The 21,724-nt window shown below is 42.6% G+C and overlaps 1 protein-coding gene across 3 annotated transcripts in view; it reads right to left on the bottom strand.

Moving 5' to 3' along the window:
- The window catches only part of ALG8 (ALG8 alpha-1,3-glucosyltransferase), a gene marked incomplete at both ends in the record, with an annotated part of 36,544 nt that overhangs the window by 909 nt on the left and 13,911 nt on the right, over positions 1-21,724 (bottom strand). For 2 of the 3 annotated variants that reach the window (XM_080695060.1, XM_080695062.1), the window contains 7 exons: positions 1,511-1,583; positions 4,113-4,210; positions 8,397-8,536; positions 11,688-11,827; positions 15,640-15,760; positions 18,295-18,398; positions 18,667-18,793. In XM_080695060.1, coding sequence (XP_080551186.1) covers positions 1,511-1,583; positions 4,113-4,210; positions 8,397-8,536; positions 11,688-11,827; positions 15,640-15,760; positions 18,295-18,398; positions 18,667-18,793 — 803 coding nt within the window. The remainder of the gene's footprint in view (positions 1-1,510; positions 1,584-4,112; positions 4,211-8,396; positions 8,537-11,687; positions 11,828-15,639; positions 15,761-18,294; positions 18,399-18,666; positions 18,794-21,724) is intronic. The other variant, XM_080695061.1, reaches the window with a different exon arrangement.

Raw genomic sequence — 21,724 nt, 5'->3', positions numbered from 1 at the left:
AGCCAGTGCACGCGGCTGGCTTCGAACCTGCGTGATCCTCCTGTCTCTGCCTCCGAAGCGCGGGGATTACAAGCATGCACCACCACGCCCAGCTATAGTTGAGAATTTAAAAAGTATTTTATGCTGGGTGGGCGTGGTGGCGCACACTTGTAATCTCAGCATTTGGGAGACTGAGACAGGAGGATCATGGTTTGCGGCCAGCCTCAGCTACATAGTGAGGCCCTTTGCAACTCAGTGAGACCCTGCTTCAAAATAAATCTGGACGTGGTGGCGCACACTTGTAATCCCCGCGCTTGGGAGGCGGAGACAGGAGGATCGCGCAGGTTCGAAGCCAGTTGTGCTGGCTTAAGAGACCCTGTTTCCAAAAATAAAATAGGTCTGGGAGTGTAGCCTGGAGATAGAAGGGCTTCCAGTACCACAAAAAAAAAAAAAAAAAAAAAAAAAAAAAAAGTCTGGGAGTGTAGGCCGGAGGTAGAAGGGCTTCCAGGAACCCCAGTACCACCACCACCAAAAAAAAAAAAAAAAAAAAAAAAAAAAAAGAATAAAAAAATAGGGCTGTACTGTAAAAAAAAAAAGTATTTTATTTAGCTGAGTGTGGTATTTGGATTTGAGGCATGTGCCTGGAATTATACCTGCCTTTTTTTTTCTTGTGGGACTAGGGATTGAACCCAGGGACATTCTATCTCTGAGCTACACCCCTTGTCCTATTATTTTTTTTGAAACAGGGTCTTACTAAGTTGCTGAGGGCCTAAGTAGCTGAGGCTAGGTGGGAACCAGAAATCCTCCTGTCTCAGCCTCCCAAGTACTGAGATTACAAGAGTTTGCCACCATGTCCACCTATACCTGGCCTAAATTTTAAAGGCTTATCTGACCACTTAGGAGTAAACATTTTATGAGAGAGAGAGAGAGAGAGAGAGAGAGAGAGAGAGAGAGAGAGAAAGAGAAAGGATGTGTATATATATTTTGTGGTACCAGGGATGGAACTCAGGGGAGTCCTACCCCTGGTCTATACCCCAGCCCTATTTTAATTAGTTAATTATTTTTCTGGTACTGGGGATAAAACCCCAGGGGCATTCTAGCTCTGGGCTACATCCCCCACCCTTTTAATTTTTTTTATGTTGAAAAAGGGTCTCGCTAAATTGTTGAGAGTAGTCTTGAACTTGTGATTCTTCTGTCTCAGCCTCCTGAATACTGGGATTACAGGCATGCGCCATACATCTGGCCTATTTTATATTTTTTATTTGACACAGGGTCTCACTAAGTTGCTAAGAACCTTGAGAAGTTGCTGAGGTGGCATTGAAACTGCAATCCTCCTGTCTCGGTCTCCCAAATATTGGGATTACAAGAGTGTGCCACCATGCCGGACTCATTTTTTATATTTTGAAACAGGGTCTTCTAAGTTGCCAAGGCTGGTCTCGAACCTATGATCCTCCTGTCTCAGCCTCCCAAGTACTGAAATTACAACCATGTCCAGCTTCCAACTAAATTTTAAATGTACTTTTTTGATTACCTGAAAAGTGTCTTCAGTGAAGAAATGCTATAGATGGTAAATAGTAACATCAGTAAGATTTTAATGGGAAGTTCTGTTGAAAGAACAAAAATATATAGATGATAATTAAGCTAATAAGCAAAAGACTTGTGAAACATGATAATATGAGCATACTGACACAGCTAAATATGACACAGTAATTATTATTATTATTTTTTGCAGTACTGGGAATGGAACCCAGAGGCATTCTACTTCCAAGCTACATCTCAGCCCTATTTTTTATTTTGAAACAGGGTCTCACTAAGTTGTAAAGGGCCTCACTAAGTAGCTGAGGCTGACCGTGAACCATGATCCTCCTGTCTCAACATCCCAAGTGCTGGGATTACAAGCATGTGCCACCACATCCAGCTCACAGTAATATTTTTAAGCTTCAACTATGCATTATTTTTGTTTGTTTGTTTGTTTTTTTGCAGGTCTATGGATGGAACCCAGGGGCATTCTACCTCCAAGCTACACCCCCCTGCCCTATTTCTTATTCTTTTTATTTTGAAACCGGGTCTCACTGCGTTGCCGAGGGCCTCACTAAGTAGCTGAGGCTGTCTGCGAACTGCGATCCTCCGGTCTCAGCCTCCCAAATGCTGGGATTACAAGCATGCGCCACCACGCCCGGCTCTCAACTATGCATTTTTGTTACATCTAAATATATTTAAAATTAGGGGCAAATTGGAGGTACTATTTAAGTGAATGGATAAGATCTTTGCTCCCCAAAGAATTTAAGACTGTTAATTTATTTAGTTTTTTTTTTTTTTTTTAATGTGTGTGGTATAGGGGATTGAACCCAGGGGCATTCTGCCTCTGTGCTACTCCCTCAGTTCTATCTTTTATTTTGAAACAGAGTCTCACTAAATTGCTGAGGTTTGCCCTGAACCTGCAGTATCCTCCTGTCTCAGCCTCCAAAATACTGGGATTACAGGTATGTGCCAATACATTTGGCAGAGTTGTTTAAATCAGAGAGTATTAATTTCTAGGCTTAGATGAAAAGCATGTGGTAGTCAAATTTATCTGTCTAAAAGGAAGCTGTTATGTAGGGTTGATTCTTGTAATCTTAGTACTTGGGAGGCTGAGATAAGAGGAAAGCAGGTTGCCCTCAGCAACTTAATAAGATTCTTTTCTCCTCTTCCTCCTCCTCCTCCTCCTCCTCCTCCTCCTCCTCCTCCTCCTCCTCCTCCTCCTCCTCCTCTTTAGTGAGGCCCTCAGCAACTTAATGAGATTCTTTTTCTTTTTTCTCCTCCTCCTCCTCTTCTTCTTCTTCTTCTTTTTTTTTTTTGGTGTGGTACAGAGGATTGAACCCAGAAACATTCTATCTCCAAACTAGATTTCCCAGCCCTTTTTATTTTTTATTTTGAAACAAGGTCTCCCTAGGTTGCTAAAGCTGTCTTTGAACTTGCAATCCTCCTGTCTCAGCCTCCCAAGAACTTGGATTACAGGTGTACGCCACCATAACTGGCTGAGACCCTTTTTCAAAATAAAAAAAATAAGGAAAAGGGTTGGAGAGAGGTATGGTGGAGCATGCTTGTAATCCCAGTACTTGGGAGGCTGAGACAGGAAGATTGCAGGTATGTGGCCAGTCTCAGTTACTTAGTGAGACCCTGCACAACTTAGTGAGACTCTGTTTCAAAATAAAGAATAAAAAAAGGGCTGGGGGTGTAGCGTATAGCTCAGAGGTAGAATGCCCCTGGGTTTAATCTCCAGCACTGAAAAAAAAAAAAAAAAAAAGGAAGGAAGGAAGGAGGCAGGAAAAGGAAGTTTGGGATGTAGCTCTGAGAGCTCAGAGGTAGAATGCCCCTGGATTAGTCTCTGGTATAAAAAATAAATTAATTAAAAAAAGAAGAGGCTTTGCTGGCTGTGGTGGTGTGTGGTGCACACCTATAATCCCAGCTACTGAGGAGGGTGAGGCAGGAGGATTATGAGTTTTATGCCAACCTCAGCAACTTAGCAAGACCCTATTTCAAAATAAAAAATAAAATAAAGGGCCAGGGTTGTAACTCAGATGTAGTATTCTTGGGTTCAATCCCTAGTATCAAAAACAAAGAAACAAGTTAGATATGGTGGTACACTCCTGCAATTCCAGTACTTAGGAGGCTGAGATAGAGGGTTACAGGTTCAAAACCAGCCTCAGCAACCTAGGCAAGATTGTATTTTTTTTTTTTTTTTTTTTTGGTGGTACTGGGGGTGGAACCCAGAGGCTTTCTGCCTCCGGGCTATACTCCCAGACCTATTTCATATTTTATTTGGAAACAGGGTCTCACTATGTTGCTGAGAGCCTCACTAAGTAGCTGAGGCTGGCTTTGAACCTGTGCGATCCTCCTGTCTCAGCCTCCCAAGCGTAGGGATTACAAGTGTGCGCCACCACGCCCGGCTGGCAAGATTGTATTTGAAAGTAAAAAATAAAATGTCCTGGGGTATAGCTCAGACAATAAATAAAAAGGGCTGAGAATGTAGCTCAATGGTAGAATAACCCTGAGTTATAATCCTCAGTAACACACACACACACACACACACACACACACACACACACACACACTCAAATAAATAAATAAATGAATAAGAAGATGCTGCTTACCTGGTGCAGTGAAGAGCAGAGGGAAGAGTGAATAATGTCCTGTTGTGGTCAGAATCAGAAAAATTGAAGCATCTCCTGCTTTTTCGACAGCTAAAAGGCTAAAGATAAAATATTTTATAATAATTCCTTCAAACAACTGAAATTATAAATGCAAGGCAGAATAAACTGTATCTATTACTAGTACTAGAACTGGCTTAAACATAAAATAAATACTCCCATTGAGCGCGGGGATTACAAGCGTGCACCACCATGCCAGGCCACTCATTTCTTATTTAATGCCTTGTATCTGCAGGATGAATTTAGACTAAAGATGTTAAAAGTTGTGCTCCACTTTTTTTTTTTTTAATTGGTTATTGAACCCAGGGGAATTCTACCTCTGGGCTATACCTCCTACACTATTTTATTTATTTACTTAATTTTATTTTTTGTGGTACTGGGGCTTGAACCCAGGGACATTCTATCTCTAAGCTATACACTCAGCCCTATTTCTTAGTCTTTATTTTGAAGCAGAGTCTTGCTATGTTGTGGAGGGCCTAAGTGGCTGAAGCTGGCCGTGAACCTGCGATCTTCCTATGTCATCCTCCCAAGTACTGGGATTTCAGGTGTGTGCCACCATGCCTGGCTACTATTTTTTTTTTTTTTTAATTGTGAAACAGGGCCCTGCAAAGCCAAGCATGATGGTGCACACCTATAACCCCAGTACTTGGGGGTATGAAATAAAAGGATCACAGGTTCAAAGTTAGCCTCAGCAATTTAGCAAGGCCCTCAGTAACTTAATGACACCGTTTCAAAATAAAAAGGGCTAGGGCTGGGCTGTAGAATGTCCTGTCTCAGCCTCCCATGCACTGAAATTACAGGCATGTGCCACCATACTCAGCTTGCTCTATTTTTACTTATTTATTTTTGATTCTGAGTATTGAACCCGCAGGCATTCTCTGTCCGAGCTACACTCCCAGCCCTTTTCATTTTTTTTTTTTTTTTTGGTGGTACTAGGGATGGAACCCTTCTACCTCCAAACTACACGCCCAGACCTATTTTATATTTTTATTTTGAAACAGGGTCTCAAGCCAGCAAGGGGTTTTGAACCTGCGTGATTCTCCTGTCTCTGCCTCCCAAGCTCGGGAATTATAAGCGTGCGCCATCATGCCCAGCCCTTTTCATTTTTTATCTGAATACAGGGTCTTGCTAAATTGCTAAGGCTGGCCTCGACCTGTGATCTTCCTGGCTTAGCCTCCCAAGTAGTGAGATTACAGGTATGCACTACCACTCCTAGCCTTGTTCTGCTTTTCTTTTTTCTTTCTTTCTTTCTTTTTTTTTTTTTTTTTTGCGGGTCTGGTGATGGAACCCAGGAGCATTTGACCTCCGAGCTACACCCCCTGCCCTATTTTTTTTTATTCTTTATTTTGAAACAGGGTCTCCAAAGTTGCAGAGAGCGTAGTAGCTGAGGCTGTCCACGAACTGAGATCCTCTGGTCTCAGCCTCCCGAATGCTAGGATTACAAGTCTGTGCTACCACGTCTGGCTTGCTCTGCTTTTTTATTTATTTATTTTTTTGGTGGTGGTACTGGGGTTCCTGAAAACCCTCCTACCTCCGGGCTACACTCCCAGACCTATTTTGTTATATTTTTATTTTGGAAACAGGGTCCCTTAAGCCAGCGAGTCTGGCTTCAAACCTGTGTGATCCTCCTGTCTCTGCCTCCCAAGTGCAGAGATTACAAGTATGTACCACCATGCCCAGCCTTGCTCTGCTTTTTATTATTTATTTATTTATTTATTTATTTATTTATTTTGTGGTGCTGGGGATGGAACTCAGAGGCTTTCTACTTTCGGGCTACACTCTCAGACCTATTTTATACTTTATTTGGAAACAGGGTTTCACTAAGTTGCTGAGAGCCTCAATAAGTAGCTGAGGCTGGCTTCGAACCTGTGCGATCCTCCTGTCTCAGCCTCCCAAGTGCTGGGATTACAAGAGTGCGCCACTACGCCTGGCATTTGCTCTGCTTTTTAATTTGGGAATTCCATGTTGCTCAATAAACCTAGAGAAGCCATAGACTAATCTGTAAAATTTGCCTGATATTCTTTTAGAACTTAAATGATTTCTCAAGATTGAAAGAAACCTCAAGAAAAATAGCTGACTTCCTATCTATCTATCTATCTATCTATCTATCTATCTATCTATCTACTGGGCTTCAATTATGAATCAAATGGACACTAAGACATTTAAAATGTTTTTGTTTGGCCAGTGTGGTGGTGCACACTTGTAATCCCAGCATATGGGAGGGTGAGGCAGGAGGATCACAGTTCGTGGACAGCCTCAGCTACTTAGTGAGGCCCTCTGCAACTCAGTGAGACCCTGATTCAAAATAAAGAATAAAAAAAAAAAAAAAAAAAGCTTGGGGTGCAGCTGTAGCTTGGAGGTGGAATGCCTCTGGGTTCCATCCCCAGTACTGCAAAATATAAAATAAACAAATAAATAAAATAAAAATAAAATGCTTTGGTTTAAACTGGATGTGGTGACACATGCCTTTAATCCCAATACTTGGGAGACAGGAGGATCGTGGGTTTGAGGACGACCTCAGCAACCTAGAGAGATCCTACTTAAAAATGCAAAAGTAAGCCAGAGCTGAGCATGGTGGCACACACTTGTAATCCCAGCATTTGGAAGGCTTAGACAGGAGATTTGTAGTTTGTGGACAGCCTCACCTACTAAGTGAGGCCCTTTGCAACTCAGTGAGACCTTGTTTCAAAATAAAGTATAAAAAATAGTGCGGGGGATGTAGCTCAGAGGTAGAATGTTCCTGGGTTCCATCCCCAGTACCGGAAAAAAAAAAAAAAAACAACAAAAAAAACAACAAGTTAAACATGTCTGTAATCCCAGTACTTGGAAGGCTGAAACAGGAGGATTGCAGGTTTGGGGACAGCCTCAGCAAATATCGAGACTCTCATCAGTCTAGCAAGACCTTGTTTCTAAATAAAAATAAAATAGTGCTGGGGGTGTAGCTCAGAGATAGAATGCTCAGGGTCTTAATCCCCAGTACCACAGAAAGAGATGAAAGAAAGAAAAGAAAAAGAAAAGAAAAGAAAGAAAGAAAGAAAGAAAGAAAGAAAGAAAGAAAGAAAGAAAGAAAGAAAGAAAGTCAGTCAGTCTACTGTGGTGGCGCACGCTTTTTTTTTTTCCTTTGGTAGTCCTGGGGGTGGAACCCAGAGGCTTTCTACTTCTGGGCTATACTCCCAGCCCCATTTTTTTTTTTATATTTTCTTTGGAAACAGGGTCTCACTAAGTTGCTGAGAGCCTCACTAAGTAGCTGAGGCTGGCTTCGAACCTGCGCGATCCTCCTGTCTCAGCCTCCCAAGCGTGGGGATTACAAGCGTGCCCACCACGCCCGGCTGGCTCACGCTTTTAATCCCAGTATTTGGGTGCTGAGATAGGAGGATCACAGGTTCGAGGACAGCCTCAGCATGTATTGAGAGACCCTGTTTCCAAATAAAAATAAAATAGGGCTAGGGGTGTAGCTCAGAGGTAGAATGCCCCTGGGTTCAACGCCGTAGTGCTACAAAAATAAATAAATATGAATACAAAATAAAAACAAAAAAGAAAAACGGTGTAGCTCGGAGGTAGAATGCCCCTAGGTTCGATCTTTGAAACAAAACAAAGAAACAAACAAAAAACCACTTTGCTTTAGCATAGCACAGAGGAAAGATTCCATGATTTGGCATGAGATCAGGTTGAAGGCCTAACTGTTGCTTGCTAGCTGTGTGCCTTTGGAGGAGTCACAAACTCTGAGCTCTAGTTTCTGCAGACGTTAAGAAAGGGGATTGGACCGATTTATCTTAATTATCTTAAAGTTTTTTGAGAGGCTCAAAAGAAAGAATGCAACAACAAAAACAAAACAAGCAAAAAGTTCTTGAAAATCTAATGCCCGGCACAAATGTTACAGAATTATTCCAGAATGGACTTAGTCTTTCCTTTAATAACATTTTACCAAGGAACCATTTGACTTTATTTTCACAGATGCAGTAACACCAAAGCCCAGGCTTTCCTCAAATGATGCTGTCACTCAATATCCAGGCCGACTGTGGTACTTAGTCACTACAGCATCCTTACCAAAACTCACAGGCAGCCCATGCATCCTTGCATCCCTCACAACCCTCCTGGGTCTGGGAATCCCAAGGAAGCATCCCTGTCCCGCCCTATCCCAGTGACATGACAAGCAGGGCAGAGCACTGGAAAACAGGAAGACACTGGCATAGATAGGCCAGGAAAGCTGAGCAGCCGTCGGCTTACCTCATTGGGAGAACCGCGAGGAGTATGGCTTTTTCATGGACGTGCCACCCGAACATGAAGGAACTCAAGGCACAAAGAATTAGACATCGGAGAAAGCCTCGGGGCCCTTGGGGTTTAAACCAGAGACAGAAAATGGAGGGCTAGAAACAACAGGCAAAGATAAATCCTCAGTATCATTTAAAATTGGCTTTATAAAAGAGTGTTCAGGTAAATGCAATTTGCATCATGTCTCAAAAACAGTAATTCTGATTATCAAAGCTAAAAGATAATTTAAGCCAGGCATGGTGGCACACACCTGTAATCCCAGTACTTAGGAGGCTGAGACAAGAGGATTGCAAGTTCAAGGACAGCCTCAATAAGTAACAACCTAGCAAGGCCCTATTTTTGTTGTTGATTTTTTTTTGTGTATATGTGTGGTATCGGGGATTGAACCCAGAGGCATTCTACCTCCAAGCGACACTTCCCAGCCCCTTTTTTCATTTTTTATTTTGAAACAGTGTTTTGTGAGGTTGCTGAGAGCCTTATTGAGTTGTTGAGGCTGATCTTAAACCTGTGATTCTCCTGTCTCAGTCTCCCAGGTACTGGGATTATACTGTGTGGCACCATGCCTGGCTCAAAATTTTGTTTCAAACCAAAAAATAAAGCTGGGTGTGGTGGTACACAAGCTGGGTGTGTACTTGGGAGGCTGAGACAGGAGGGTCGCAGGTTCTTGGCCAGTCTCAGCTACTTGGTGGGGCCCTCCACAACTTAGTGAGACCCTATTTAAAAATGAAGAATAAAAAAATAGAGCTGGGGATGTAGCTCGGAAGTAGAATGTCCCTGGGTTCAATCTCTAGTACTGCAAACAAAACAAACAAACAAAATAACAAAAACAAAATAATAAAATTGGTCTGGGGGTAGAGCTCAGAGGCAGAATGCAATCCCCAGTACAACACACGCACACACACACACACACACACACACACACACACACACACACACGCACACACACACACTTAAATTCTAGAATATATAGTATAACAACACTGAATCTATTAGTTCAGACCTCAAAAGTTCATAAATATTTTGGGGCTAGGAAATAAGATTTTACCATATTCAACAAACACCTAGATGTATGGGCTATAGTATAATTTATAATAAAACAATTGCATTCTCTATACAGCTTCCAGAGCTGAGGTTTTAGAAAAAAGTGCTAGGCATGGTGGCACACCGCTTGTAATCCCAATACTTGGGAGGCTGAAACAGGAGGATCGCAGGTTAGGAGCATGCCTCAGCAGCTTAGTGAGGCTCTCAACAAGTTAGTGAGATCTGTTTCCAAATAAAAATATAAAATAGGTCTGAGGGTATAGCCCGGAGGTAGAAGATCCCTGGGTTCCATCCTCATACCACAAAAAAAAGAAAAGAAAAAAGTCACTTGAGTTAACACAGGAGAGCAGGTAGGCTGCGGAGCCTCGTCACACCCTGGCAGCAGTGCCACCTAATCAAGTGGAGTCATGGGTCTTGCCAGAACATCTGGATCATTTGGAAACTCAAATTAGCTGGACATGGTGGCACACACCTGTAATTCTAGGACTTGGGAGGCTGAGACAGGAGGATCATAAGGTTCAAGGACAGACTCAGCAAGTAGAAAGACTCAAAACCTAGTGAGACTCTGTTTCAAAGTAAAAATAAAAAATAGGGCTAGAGGTGTAGCTCGGAGGTAGAAAGCTCCTGGGTTCAATCCTCAGTATCAAAAAAGAAAGAAAGAAAGAAACACAAAGCTGAGTGTAATTATCAATTATCAACAGGATCGAGCTGTTGACACTGAATCTGTTTTTTTTTTTTTTTTCTTGGTACGGGGGATGGAACCCAGGGGCATTCTGCCTCCGAGCTACATCCTCCAATTTTTTTTTTTTTTTTTTGCGGGTCTCGGGGTGAAACCCAGAGGCATTTAGCCTCCGAGCTACACCCCCTGCCCAATTTTGTATTCTTTATTTTGAAACAGGGTCTCACTGAGTTGCAGAGGGCCTCACTAAGTAGCTGAGGCTGTCCTCAAACTGCGATACCTCCGGTCTCAGCCTCCCAAATCCTGGGATTACAAGCGTTGCGCCACCATGCCCGGCTCCCAATTTTTTATTCTTTATTTTGAAACAGGGTCTCAATGAGTTGCAAAGGGCCTCACTAAGTAGTCGAGGCTGGCCGTGAACCACAATCATCCTGTTTCAGCCTCCCAAATGCTGGGATTACAAGCGTGTACCACCACGCCCAGTTTGCATTGAATCTTATTAAAATTACATCACAAAACTGATGTCACTATAATCACTAACAATGAATGCTCTAGCAGCATCTGACTCACAGTAGACACATTTTTTTTTTTTTTTTTTTGCGGGTCTGGGTATGGAATCCAGAGACATTTGACCTCTGAGCTACATCCCCTGCCATATTTATTATTTTTTTTATTTATTTTTTTTATTTTTTGCGGGTCTGGGGAAGGAACTTGGGAGCATTCGATCTCTGAGCTACACCCCCTGCCCTATTTTTTATTCTTTATTTTGAAACTGGGTCTCACTGAGTTGCAGAGGGCCTCACTAAGTAGCTGAGGCTGTCCGCGAACCGCGATCCTCCTGTCTCAGCCTCCCGAATGCTGGGATTACGAGCGTGCACCACCACGCCCGGCTGCAGATATATTTTTGTGTGTGTGTTTAGTACTAGGGATCCAACTCAGGGATCTCCTATTTCTAGGTTATGCTCCCAGCCCTTTTTATTTTTTATTTTGAAACAGGGCCTCGTTAAGTTGCTGAGGCTGGCCTTGAACCTGCAATCCTCCCGTTTCAGCCTCTCAAGTACTGGGATTACAGGTGTGTGCCACCATGCCTGGCTTCACAGCAGACTCTTAACAGATTTGTGAAGAGCCATTGTTGAGTCTCACAACTCATCACCATTAAGACAAAATATCCATGCCATCCGGGCATATTTGGAATTTTGATCATTTAGCCAAAGATGAGAAAAATAAAATAAAATCTGGACGTTCCTGTCACACAGATTTCATTTCCCCCCACAGCTCATGTCTCATCAGCTCTGGGCTTTCTTTTTTCCTCACCAGATGGTCTAACAGCCGCTGGCAGGAGTCTCTCACAGAGCTTTCCTTACCATGTTCACAGCCACTCTAAGAACTGCTAGGAAATGCTTCAGTCTGCATGGATTCATGGAATCCATCCTGCAGTGTGAAAGCTTGAAAAGTGAAGTCCATTCAGCCGCACGAAAGAAAAGCAGAGGCACCCAAGAAACGAAAGCCACCCGCTGAGTTCTCACCAGGATGGCGAGCAGAGTGCAGATGAGCGTGGCCAGGGGAGTCACCGAGGGCAGGACTGTATGCTGGAACTGCTGAACCAAACCGCTCGTCATCGAGGCCTTGGGGATCTTGTTGGGATCAAGAAGTTTCAATTCCACACCTGCAGAGTAAGTGGACTTTAAAAAAAATGTGTTTCAGTGGGATTCCATAATTTACCAATCATTTCCTTGGGAAAAAGATAAGCGACTAAATCTTATTACTGCTCAAAGTGAGGTTTCATGAATTCACATGGGGAGTATCCCAACTCCGGCAGGATGCCTTTGGCTTTAAGATTAGAATCTCTAGCCAGGCGTGGTGGTGCGCGCCTGTAAACCATGTACTTGGGAGGCTGAGACAAGAGGATGGCAGGTTTACAGCCAAGCCTCAGTAATTTAGTGAGGTCCTGTTTTTAAATAAAAAGATAAAAGATAGGGCTGGGGGATATATCTCAGAGGTAGAATACCTCTAGGTTCAGTCCCCAGCACCATACACACACAAAGATTATATCCATAAAACATTTGTTTGTATTGGAATGGAGAATTTGTGCAGCCTACAATAACCTTATGTGCAGGCAGTGTGTGAACGGTAATCTGCTTTCACACCCACCCCCCATATTAAGGATTAAACCCAGGGGACCCAATCTCAAAAAGGGTTGGAGCTGGGCGTGGTTGCACATAGTTGTAATCCCAGTGCATGGGAGGCTGAGACAGGAGGACTGCAGGTTCCAGGATAGCCTCAGCAAGTAGTGAGACTCTTATCAAACTGGCGGGACCGAGTTTCTTTCTTTTCTTTCTTTCCTTCTCTCTTCCCCTCCGTCCCTCCCTCCCTCCCTTTCTTCTTCCTTCCTTCCTTCCTTCCTTCCTTCCTTCCTTCCTTCCTTCCTTCCTTCCTTCCTTCCTTGTTCTGGGGAATCAACCCAGGGACATTCAACCTCCAAGCTATACTCCCAGTCCTATTTTATTCTTTTATTTGGAATCGGGGTCTCACTAAGTTGCAGATAGCCTCATTAAGATGCTGAGGCTGGCTGCAATCCTCTTGTCTCAGCCTCCCGAGTACAGAGATTACAAGTGTGTGCCACCATGCATAGCTGCAAGACCATTTTGAAATATAAATAAAAGCTGGGTGTGGTGGTGCATGCTTATGATCCCAGCACTTGGGCAGTTGAGAGAGGAGGATCACAGATTCCTGGCCAGCCTCAGAAAGACCCTCCACAATTTAGTGAGATCTTGCTTCAAAATAAAAAATAAGCCAGGTATGGTGGTGCATGCCTGTAATCCTAGTATTTGGGAGGCTGAGACAGAAGGATCACAGGTTCAAGGACAGCCTTAGCAAGTAGAGACTCTCATCAGCTTAGCAAGACCCTGTTTCACAATAAAAATAAAAATAAAATAGGGCTGGAGGGTGTAGTTCAAAGATAGAATGCCCCCAGGGGCTCAATCTCCAATATCAGATGCACAAAAATAAATACATACATATATACATAAAAATCAAAGTAAGGCTCGGGGTGTAGCTTGGAGGTAGAATACCCCTGGATTCAATCCCCAGGAACCCACACGCACAAACACACACACAGTTGGGGGAGCTGGGCGTGGCAGCACAGGCCTGTGATCCCAGGACTTGGGAGGCGGAGAAAGGATGATCTCAGGTTCCATGACAGCCGAGGAATATACTGAGGCTCTCAGCCATCTAGCAAGATCCTGTTTCAAAATAAAAAATAAAATAGGGGGTGTAGTTCAGAGGCAAAATGCCATTTGATTCAATCCGTAGTACCACCAAAAATAAATTAATAAATGATTAATTAAAATAATAAAAAGTCGGGCGTGGTGGTGCACGCTTATAATCCCAGCATTTGGGAGGCTGAGACAGGAGGATCACAGTTTGTGGACAGCCTCAGCTACTTAGTGAGGCTTTCAGCAACTTAGTGAGACCCTGTTTCCAAATAAAATATTTAAAAATAAAAAAATAGGGCATGGGATGTAGCTCGGAGGTGGAATGCCCCTGGGTTCCATCTCTAGACCTCCTAAATAAATAAATAAATAAATGGGTGTGGTGTTGCATGCTATAATCTCAGTACTTGGGAGGCTGAGACAGGAGGGTTGCAGGTTCAAAGCCAGCCTCATCAACTTAACTAAGCTCTCAGCAACGTAGAGAGTACTAGGTTGTAAACCTAGCAAGCACTAGGATTACAAGTGTGTTCCACCACGCCTGGCTTTTATTTTATTTTTGTGGTACTGGAGACTAAACCCAGGGGCATTCTACATCTGAACTACACTCCAGTCCTTTTTATTTTTTATTTTGAAACAGGGTCTCACTAAGTTGCTGAGGGCCTTGCTAAACTGTTGAGGCTGGCAAGAACCTGTGATACTCCTCCCAAGTTCTGGGATTATAAGCATTTGCCACCATGCCTGACCACAGCAAGTTTTAAGAGAACCATCTCAAAGCACACATTAGTTTTTATTAGAACACAAACTTCAAAAGTATAGCCTAGCCGGGAGTGGTGGCGCATGCTTGTAATCCCTGCGCTTGGGAGGCAGAAACAGGAGGATCGCGCAGGTTCGAAGCCAGCCGCAAGCGCTGGCTTAGGAGACCCTGTTTCCAAATAAAAATGCAAAAATAGGTCTGGGAGTATAGCTCGGAGGTAGAAGGGCTTCCGCGAACCCCAGTACCACAAAAATAAATGAATGAATAAATAAATAAATAAATAAATAAATAAAAGTATAGACTAAACCAGGCGTGGTGGTGCACACTTATAATCCCAGTACTTGGGAGGCTGAGATAGCAAGTCCCTCTGCAATTTAGTGTGACCCTGTTTCAAAATAAAAAGTAGCTGGCATGGTGGCAAATGCTTGTAAGCCCTGCGCTTGGGAGGTGGAGACAGGAGAATCACGCAGGTTCGAAGCCAGCCATGCTGGCTTAAGAGACCCTGTTTCCAAATTTTAAAAAGTAAAAAAATAGGTCTGGGAGTATAGCCCAGAGGTAGAAGGGGTTTCCAGGAACCCCAGCACCACCAAAATAAATAAATAAATAAAATAAAAAATAGCTGGGCATGACGGCGCATGCTTATAATCCCAATGCTTGGGAAGCTGAGACAGGAGGATAAGGTATGAAGCCAGCCTCAGCTACTTAGTGAGGCTCTCAGCAACTTAGTGAGACCCTGTTTCCAAATAAAGTATAAAATAGGTCTGGGAGTATAGCCTGGGGATAAAAAGCCCCTGGGTTCCACCCTCAGTATCATAAAATAAATAAATAAATAAATAAATAAATAAATAAATAAATAAATAATAAAATAGAGCTGGGGGTGTAGCTCAGAGACAGAATGCCCCTGGGTTCAATCCACAGTACCACACACACAAGAAAAGAAACAAAAAAGAAAAAGAAAAAAGTGTAACCTAGTCTGGGCACAGTGGCACACGCCTATAGTTCCAGTGCTCAGGAGGCTGAGGCAGGAGATCACTTGAACCCATGAGTTCAATACCAGTCCAGGCAACATAGTAGTAAGACCTCAATTCATAAAAAAAAAAAAAAAAAAATCATAGCCTAGGCTTTTCATCATTTTCCTTCCTAGTTTAGTATCCAGAGTCACAACTTATACATTTTTTTTCTTGCTTCTTCACAAGTTTAAAGGTAGGGTTAACTGCTGAATAACATTTTACTTAGGCCTAAATCACCTTTAAAAAGTGTCTACGTATTGTGTTTTTCCTCAAGGAAAGGACCCACACTTCCTCGCCACAAGGAGCTTTGGGAAGGGATGCGATCTGTTCATGCGTTAATGCCGCAGTCCCAAGAACTCTCCCCTGCTCATCCTAAGAGCTGAAACGCAGGGCAGGAAGCTGACGATTCAGTCACACCACAACACAAGCAGGTTTCGCCATTTGTCCTGTGCCCATTCCTTTCAACACTCATAGCCTAAGTGAAAAGGCTTGCTACCATTACCAATGACAGACAGCACTTTGTCCAAAGCATTGTACAATGCCCAGAAGTTTGGAGCCCAGTACGCATGGCAGAGGCCCCTCTTGAAAGGAAAGAGTCGGGAAAAGACTTGAGGCAGCTGGTTCTGTTGAAAAGAGAAATGAAATTGATTAAACAGTTATCATTTCCCCCCCAAATTCAAAAGCAGAATTGAAATACTGTCTCTGGCATTGTGTGTAGAAAGTTATGAGATCTGGGATCTGAGCTTTGTTGCTTTAAGTGGTTTTATGAGAGTGCTCGCTTGCGCGCGCGCTCTCTTCCTCCTCCTCCTCCTCCTCGTCCTTCTCCTCCTCCTCCGCCTCCTCCTTCGCCGCCGCCGCCTCCTCCTCCTCCTCCTCCTCCTCCTCCTTCTTCTTCTTCTTCTTCTTCTTCTTCTTCTTCTCTCTCTCTCTCTCTCTCTCTCTCTCTCTCTCTCATGGTATGGAGGATTGAACCCAGGAGCATTCTACTTCCGAGCTACACCCCCAGATCTATTTTTATTTTTTATTTTGAAACAGGGTTTCCCTAGGTTGTTGAGAGTCTCAGTACGTTGCTGAGGTTGTCTTCGAACCTGCAACCCTCCTGTCTCAGCTCCCAAGTACTGAGATTACAAGTGGGTACCACCATGTCTAGCCTAATAATGAAAGAATTTATAAGGTGCAAAAGAGATTTCAGAATGCAGTCCATTCAAGTCTACTGGGATGAAGGGGAAAGATATAATGCTTTATAACTTTTGTAGGAATTAAAAATGATTTCAAACTGGGCATGGTGACACACACTTATAATCCCAGTACTTGGGAAGCTCAGATAGGAGAATTGCAGGTTCAAGGACAGTCTCAGCAACTGGTGAGACTCATCAACCCAGTGAGACATTGTTTATAAATAAATAAACAAATAATGGGGCTGGGGTGTAGCTTGGAGGTAGAATGCCTCTGCGCTCAAATTCCAGTACCACAAAAACTAAAAAACTGAGCCGGGCGTGGTGGCACACACTTGTAATCCCTGTGCTTGGGAGGCTGAGACAGGAGGATTGCACGGGTTCGAAGCCAGCCTCAGCTACTTAGTGAGACTCTAAGCAACTTAGTGAGTCCCTGTTTCCAAATAAAATATAAAAAAAGGTCTGGGAGTATAGCCCAGAGGTAGAAAGTCTCTGGGTTCCACCCCTAGTACCACCAAAAATAAATAAATGAATAAAATAAAAAATAAAAAACTGATTTCATAGTGGGGTATGAAGAGGAAAAAAAATTTAAACATCTGTCACATTCTAGGTACTTTGAAATGTTTGCTGTCTGTGAAAGACTAAAATTACTGATTTTGGGGTTTAGAAGTAAATTTTAGTAAGTAGGTAAATTTGGAAATACAGAAGCCACAAATAAACTAGATATGATGGCATACTCCTATAATCCAATACTTGGGAGGCTAACACAGGAGGATTGCAGGTTCAAGGAGATGCTTAGCAATGTAATAAGACTCTCAGCAACATAGCTAGATCCTGTTTCATCACACAAAAATTTTTTTTAAATGGGCTGGGGGTGTAGCTTGGTGATAGAATGCCCTGATTTTAATCCCCAGTACAAAAAAAAAAAAAAAAAAAAAAAGAATCCAAAGAGGTGGAGACCCAAGGATCATGGTTTGAGGACAGCCTTAGCTACTTAGCGAGGCACTTTCACAATTCAGTGAGACCTGTTTCAAAAAATAAAAGACTAAAAAAATAGGACTAGGGGCGTAGCTCGGAGGTACAATGCCTCTGGGTTCCATTCCTAGTACCAAAAATAAATAAATAAAATAAATAAATAAAATTCACAAATAATGAGGATCAATTCTCTGTGTGGTAATATACAGTTAACATATATAAGCTGGGCATGGTGGCACACACCTGTAATTCCAGTACTTGGAAGGCTGAAATAGGAGGATCACAGGTTTGAAAACAGCCTCAGCAAATACTGAGACTCTCATCAACCTAGTGAAACCCTGTTTCAAAACAAAAATAAAATAGGGTTTGGGGTATAGCTCAGAGCTAGAATGCCCCTGGTTTAATTCCCAGTACCACAGCTGGGTATGGTGGTGCACACTTGCAATCCCAGTACTTGGGCAGCTGAAACAGGAGGATTGCAAATTTGTGTCCAGCCTCGGCAACTTAGTGAGACCTTGTTTCAAACTAAAAAAAAGTAGTAAAATAGGGCTGGGGCTATAGCTCATTGGTAGAATTCCCATGGTTTCAATCCCCCGCACCATAATAAACAAACAATTTATAGTACCATATTAGAAAATGTCTGAAATAATATCCTATCTTTGTGGAGTCAAAAAAGAGTAACAGTAAGAAAGGACTAGCTTCTTATTCACAAATATCTGGATTAAGAGTTTTTTTTCTAGCCGGGTGTGGTGGCGCAAGCTTGTTATCCCCGCGCTTGGGAGGCAGAGAGGAGGATCATGTAGGTTCGAAGCCAGCCGCGCGCGCTGGCTTAGGAGACCCTGTTTCCAAATAAAAATGTAAAAATAGGTCTGGGAGTGTAGCCCGGAGGTAGAAGGGCTTCCAGGAACCCCAGTACCACCAAAAAAAAAAAAAAAAAAAAAAAGAGTTTATTTTTCTAAACAAGTATTACACTACTTCAAAAAGGGGAGGAGGAGAGAAAGGCTTACCAAGGCTAGGAAAGGACCCAGTGAAAGAGCAGAGACTAGGAAAACAGTAAATCCCAGGGAAAGAAGGCGAACAAGGCTGAAGCTGTTCCATCGGACACACCCATCTGCAGAAAAGGAACTTTATGTTAGCCAGGAGCTGGGAGAAGTACAACCCAATAGTAACCAAGTATCCATAGTTGGTTATCCCAATAGTAACCAAGATTAACCATAGTTAATCTTTATACCGCTGCAAGAGCATGAGGATGGCTAAGGGGCTAATAGGATCGATAAATGAGATATATCTTCAAAACATTCTCTTATCAAGCAAGTCACTAAGTTAATACGATTAAGGAAGAAAACAAAAAAGATTGTGCCATCATCACTAAAACTTGCCTGGTTTGCTTGTGGTGAAACAATAAGATCGCAGCAAATATACACCATAGGCTGGTGCTACATAGAGGAAGATGTGCTTGAAGTGTAGGAGAACGGCAAAGAGAAATGCTCCTTCCATGTGCCTTTTCTAGGAGGTTGAAAAGGAAATATTACTTTAGAGTTCAAGGAAAATGAAATTCAATCACATGGTATCCTGGATTGGATCCTGGATCAGAAAAAGGCTATTAATGGAGGAGGAATAAATAAATTATTAAATATTTTCTCTTCTGAAATAGGGTCTTGCCATGTTGCTGGTCATAGTACCTGGCTTCTCAAAAAACATTTAGACGTTGAGACAGAAGAATCACGGGTTCAAGGCCAGCATGCGGTAAGTCAGCAAGACCCTGCTTCAAAAATAAATAAAGTAAAAGGACTGAGAAGGTCGCTCAGAGGTAAAACCCTCTTAGGTTCAATCCCTAGAACTGCAAAATAGAAATACATACATACATACATAAAATTAAACAAATAATAAATATTTTCCCTTCTGAGATACGGTCTTGCTATGTTGCTGGTCTCAACTGATTCTCCTACCACAGCCTCCCACCAAGTAGCTAAGACTACCACTACAGGTATGTGCCACGACGCTTGGCTAAGGTTATACAGAGTCAAGTAAATTATTACCAGGCTGAAGGCAGCAGCACTTCATCCTAACAAACTACCTAGGAGAAGTACAGATATTCTGATTAAGATATAACACAAGAAACACACTTGTAATCCCAGCTACTCTGCAAACCGAAGTAGAAGGAATGTAAATTCAAGGCCAACATAGACAATTTCACAAGACTGCACCTCAAAAACAAAGATAGAAAGTTTGGGGACGCAGCTCAGTGCTGAGTGTCCCTGGGTTCCATCTCCACTACAGACAGATAAACAAAATCCAAAACAACCCCCAAAACAACAACCAAGCCGGGCGTGGTGGTGCACGCTTGTAATCCCCGCGCTTGGGAGGCAGAGACAGGAGGATCGCGCAGGTTCGAAGCCAGCCGCGCTGGCGTAAGAGACCCTGTTTCAAAAATATAAAATAGGTCTGGGAGTGTAGCCCAGAGGTAGAAGGACTTCCAGGAACCCCAGTACCATCAAAAAAACCAAAAACCAAAAAACAAACAAACAAAAAAAACAAAAACAAACAACAACAACAACAACAACAACCAAAAGCCCCCGGGTCAACTACAAAGAAGTATGAATTCTACCTACCTCACAGAAACTTTGGAAGGATCAAATGTGGTAATGGTCCAGGTGTTCAATAAGAAACTGCCAAAAAGACCACAAAGGCAGATTCCTTTTCTTTCTCTTAGCAGATGTGGTCTAAAACAGGCAGGTTTGGGAATAATAAGGAAAAAGAATGGGATGCTACTAGGTGTCTTTTCACCAATTTCAAAACTTTTGACCCACAAAAGGGAGCCAGGTGTGGTGGCCCACGTCTGTAACCTCAGTACCTGGGAGGCTGAGACGAGAGGATCGCAGGTTAGCGGCCAGCCCCAGCAACTTAGTGAGGCTCACAGCAACTCAGGACGATTCGTTTTCCAAATAAAAAATAAAATAGGGCTGGGAGTGTAATTCAAAGGTACAAACCTGGGTTCAAACCCCAGTACTGAAAACAAAAAAACAAAACAAACCCCAAATCAACAACAACCAAAGGATTCAGATAAGGTCTAGCTTAATTAAATTTTAGTTTATTTTAACAGCCATCCAACAATCACTAATTGAACACCAATTGTGTTCTATGCAGTATGTGACTTTTTATGATTAAAAGAGAAAAGTTTATCTAGACTAGATAGTTGATTATTTATTTTGTGGTGCTCGGGATCAATTCCGGAACCTTGCACAGGTTATGCAAGTCTTCTACCACAGAGCTAAACCCAGCACCTATAGCAACAAGAGTCTTTAAAACAGATTATTGAATTTGACCTTTCCAAAATCCCTGTGACAGGTATTACAAAAGAAGAACCCAGGGGTAAATTTAATTTTATGGATTAAAGAAATCAAGGCTAAGAGGGCTCAATGACTTCCTTTGGTCAATGGTTCCCAAACTTGATGGTGTACTGAAATTCCTTGGGAGATCCCAACATCCCAATCTCATTCTAGAGATTCTAATTCAATGTAAATACAAATGGCCAAAAAATCTGAATTTCTGATTTCCTCTTCTGTAAAAGGAGGATATAAGCAGGGCGAGGTGGTACACGCTTGTAATCTCATTACTTGGGAGGCTGACAGGAAGATCAAGGGTCGTGGCCAGCTTCAGCAACTTAGTGAGACCCTATTTCAAAAATAAAAACTAAGCTGGGTGTGTTGGCAAACGTCGTTTTTCATTACACTATTAATGAAACTTCTTCTTCTTTTTTTTTTTTTGGTGGTACTGGGGTTCCTGGAAGCCCTTCTACATCCGGGCTACACTCCCAGACCTATTTTTTACATTTTCATTTTGGAAACAGTGTCTCCTAAACCAGCGCGCGCGGCTGGCTTCGAACCTGCGCGATCCTCCTGTCTCTGCCTCCCAAGCGCGGGGATTACAAGCGTGCGCCACCACGCCCGGCATGAAACTTCTGATAATAAAGGACTACCATCATGCTTGTTACAATGTAAAATTTGCATTTCTACAGAAATGATACCCACCAAACAAAACTCAAGTTACATTTCTAAGAAATTCTTAGAACATAATTTTATTTGTAAAATGAAAAAAGAATACTGTCAAAAGAGAATATGCAATATGTGAAAATACCCCCCCAAAAATCTCTGTAACATTTGGAAACTAAACAGTGGGTCACCCAGGCATACTGGTACACGCCTTTAATTTCAGCACTTGGGAGGCTGAGCCAGGAGGATTGCCTGTTCCAGGCCAGTCTTAGCAACTTAGTGAGATCCTATTTCAAAGTAAACAATAAAGCCGGGCGTGGTGGCTCATGCTTGTAAACCCAGTACTTGGGAGGTAGAGACAGGAGGATCCAGGTTTGAGGATAGCCTCACCTACTTAGTGAGGCCCTCTGCAACTTAGTGAGACCTTGTTTCAAAATAAAGAATA

This window comes from Muscardinus avellanarius (genome assembly GCF_963383645.1).
Source record: "Muscardinus avellanarius genome assembly, chromosome: 1".
In the NCBI taxonomy this organism is placed as follows: Eukaryota; Metazoa; Chordata; class Mammalia; order Rodentia; family Gliridae; genus Muscardinus; species Muscardinus avellanarius.
The sequence above is the reverse complement of the archived record's forward strand: the minus strand, read 5'-3'. Positions and strand labels throughout refer to the sequence as shown.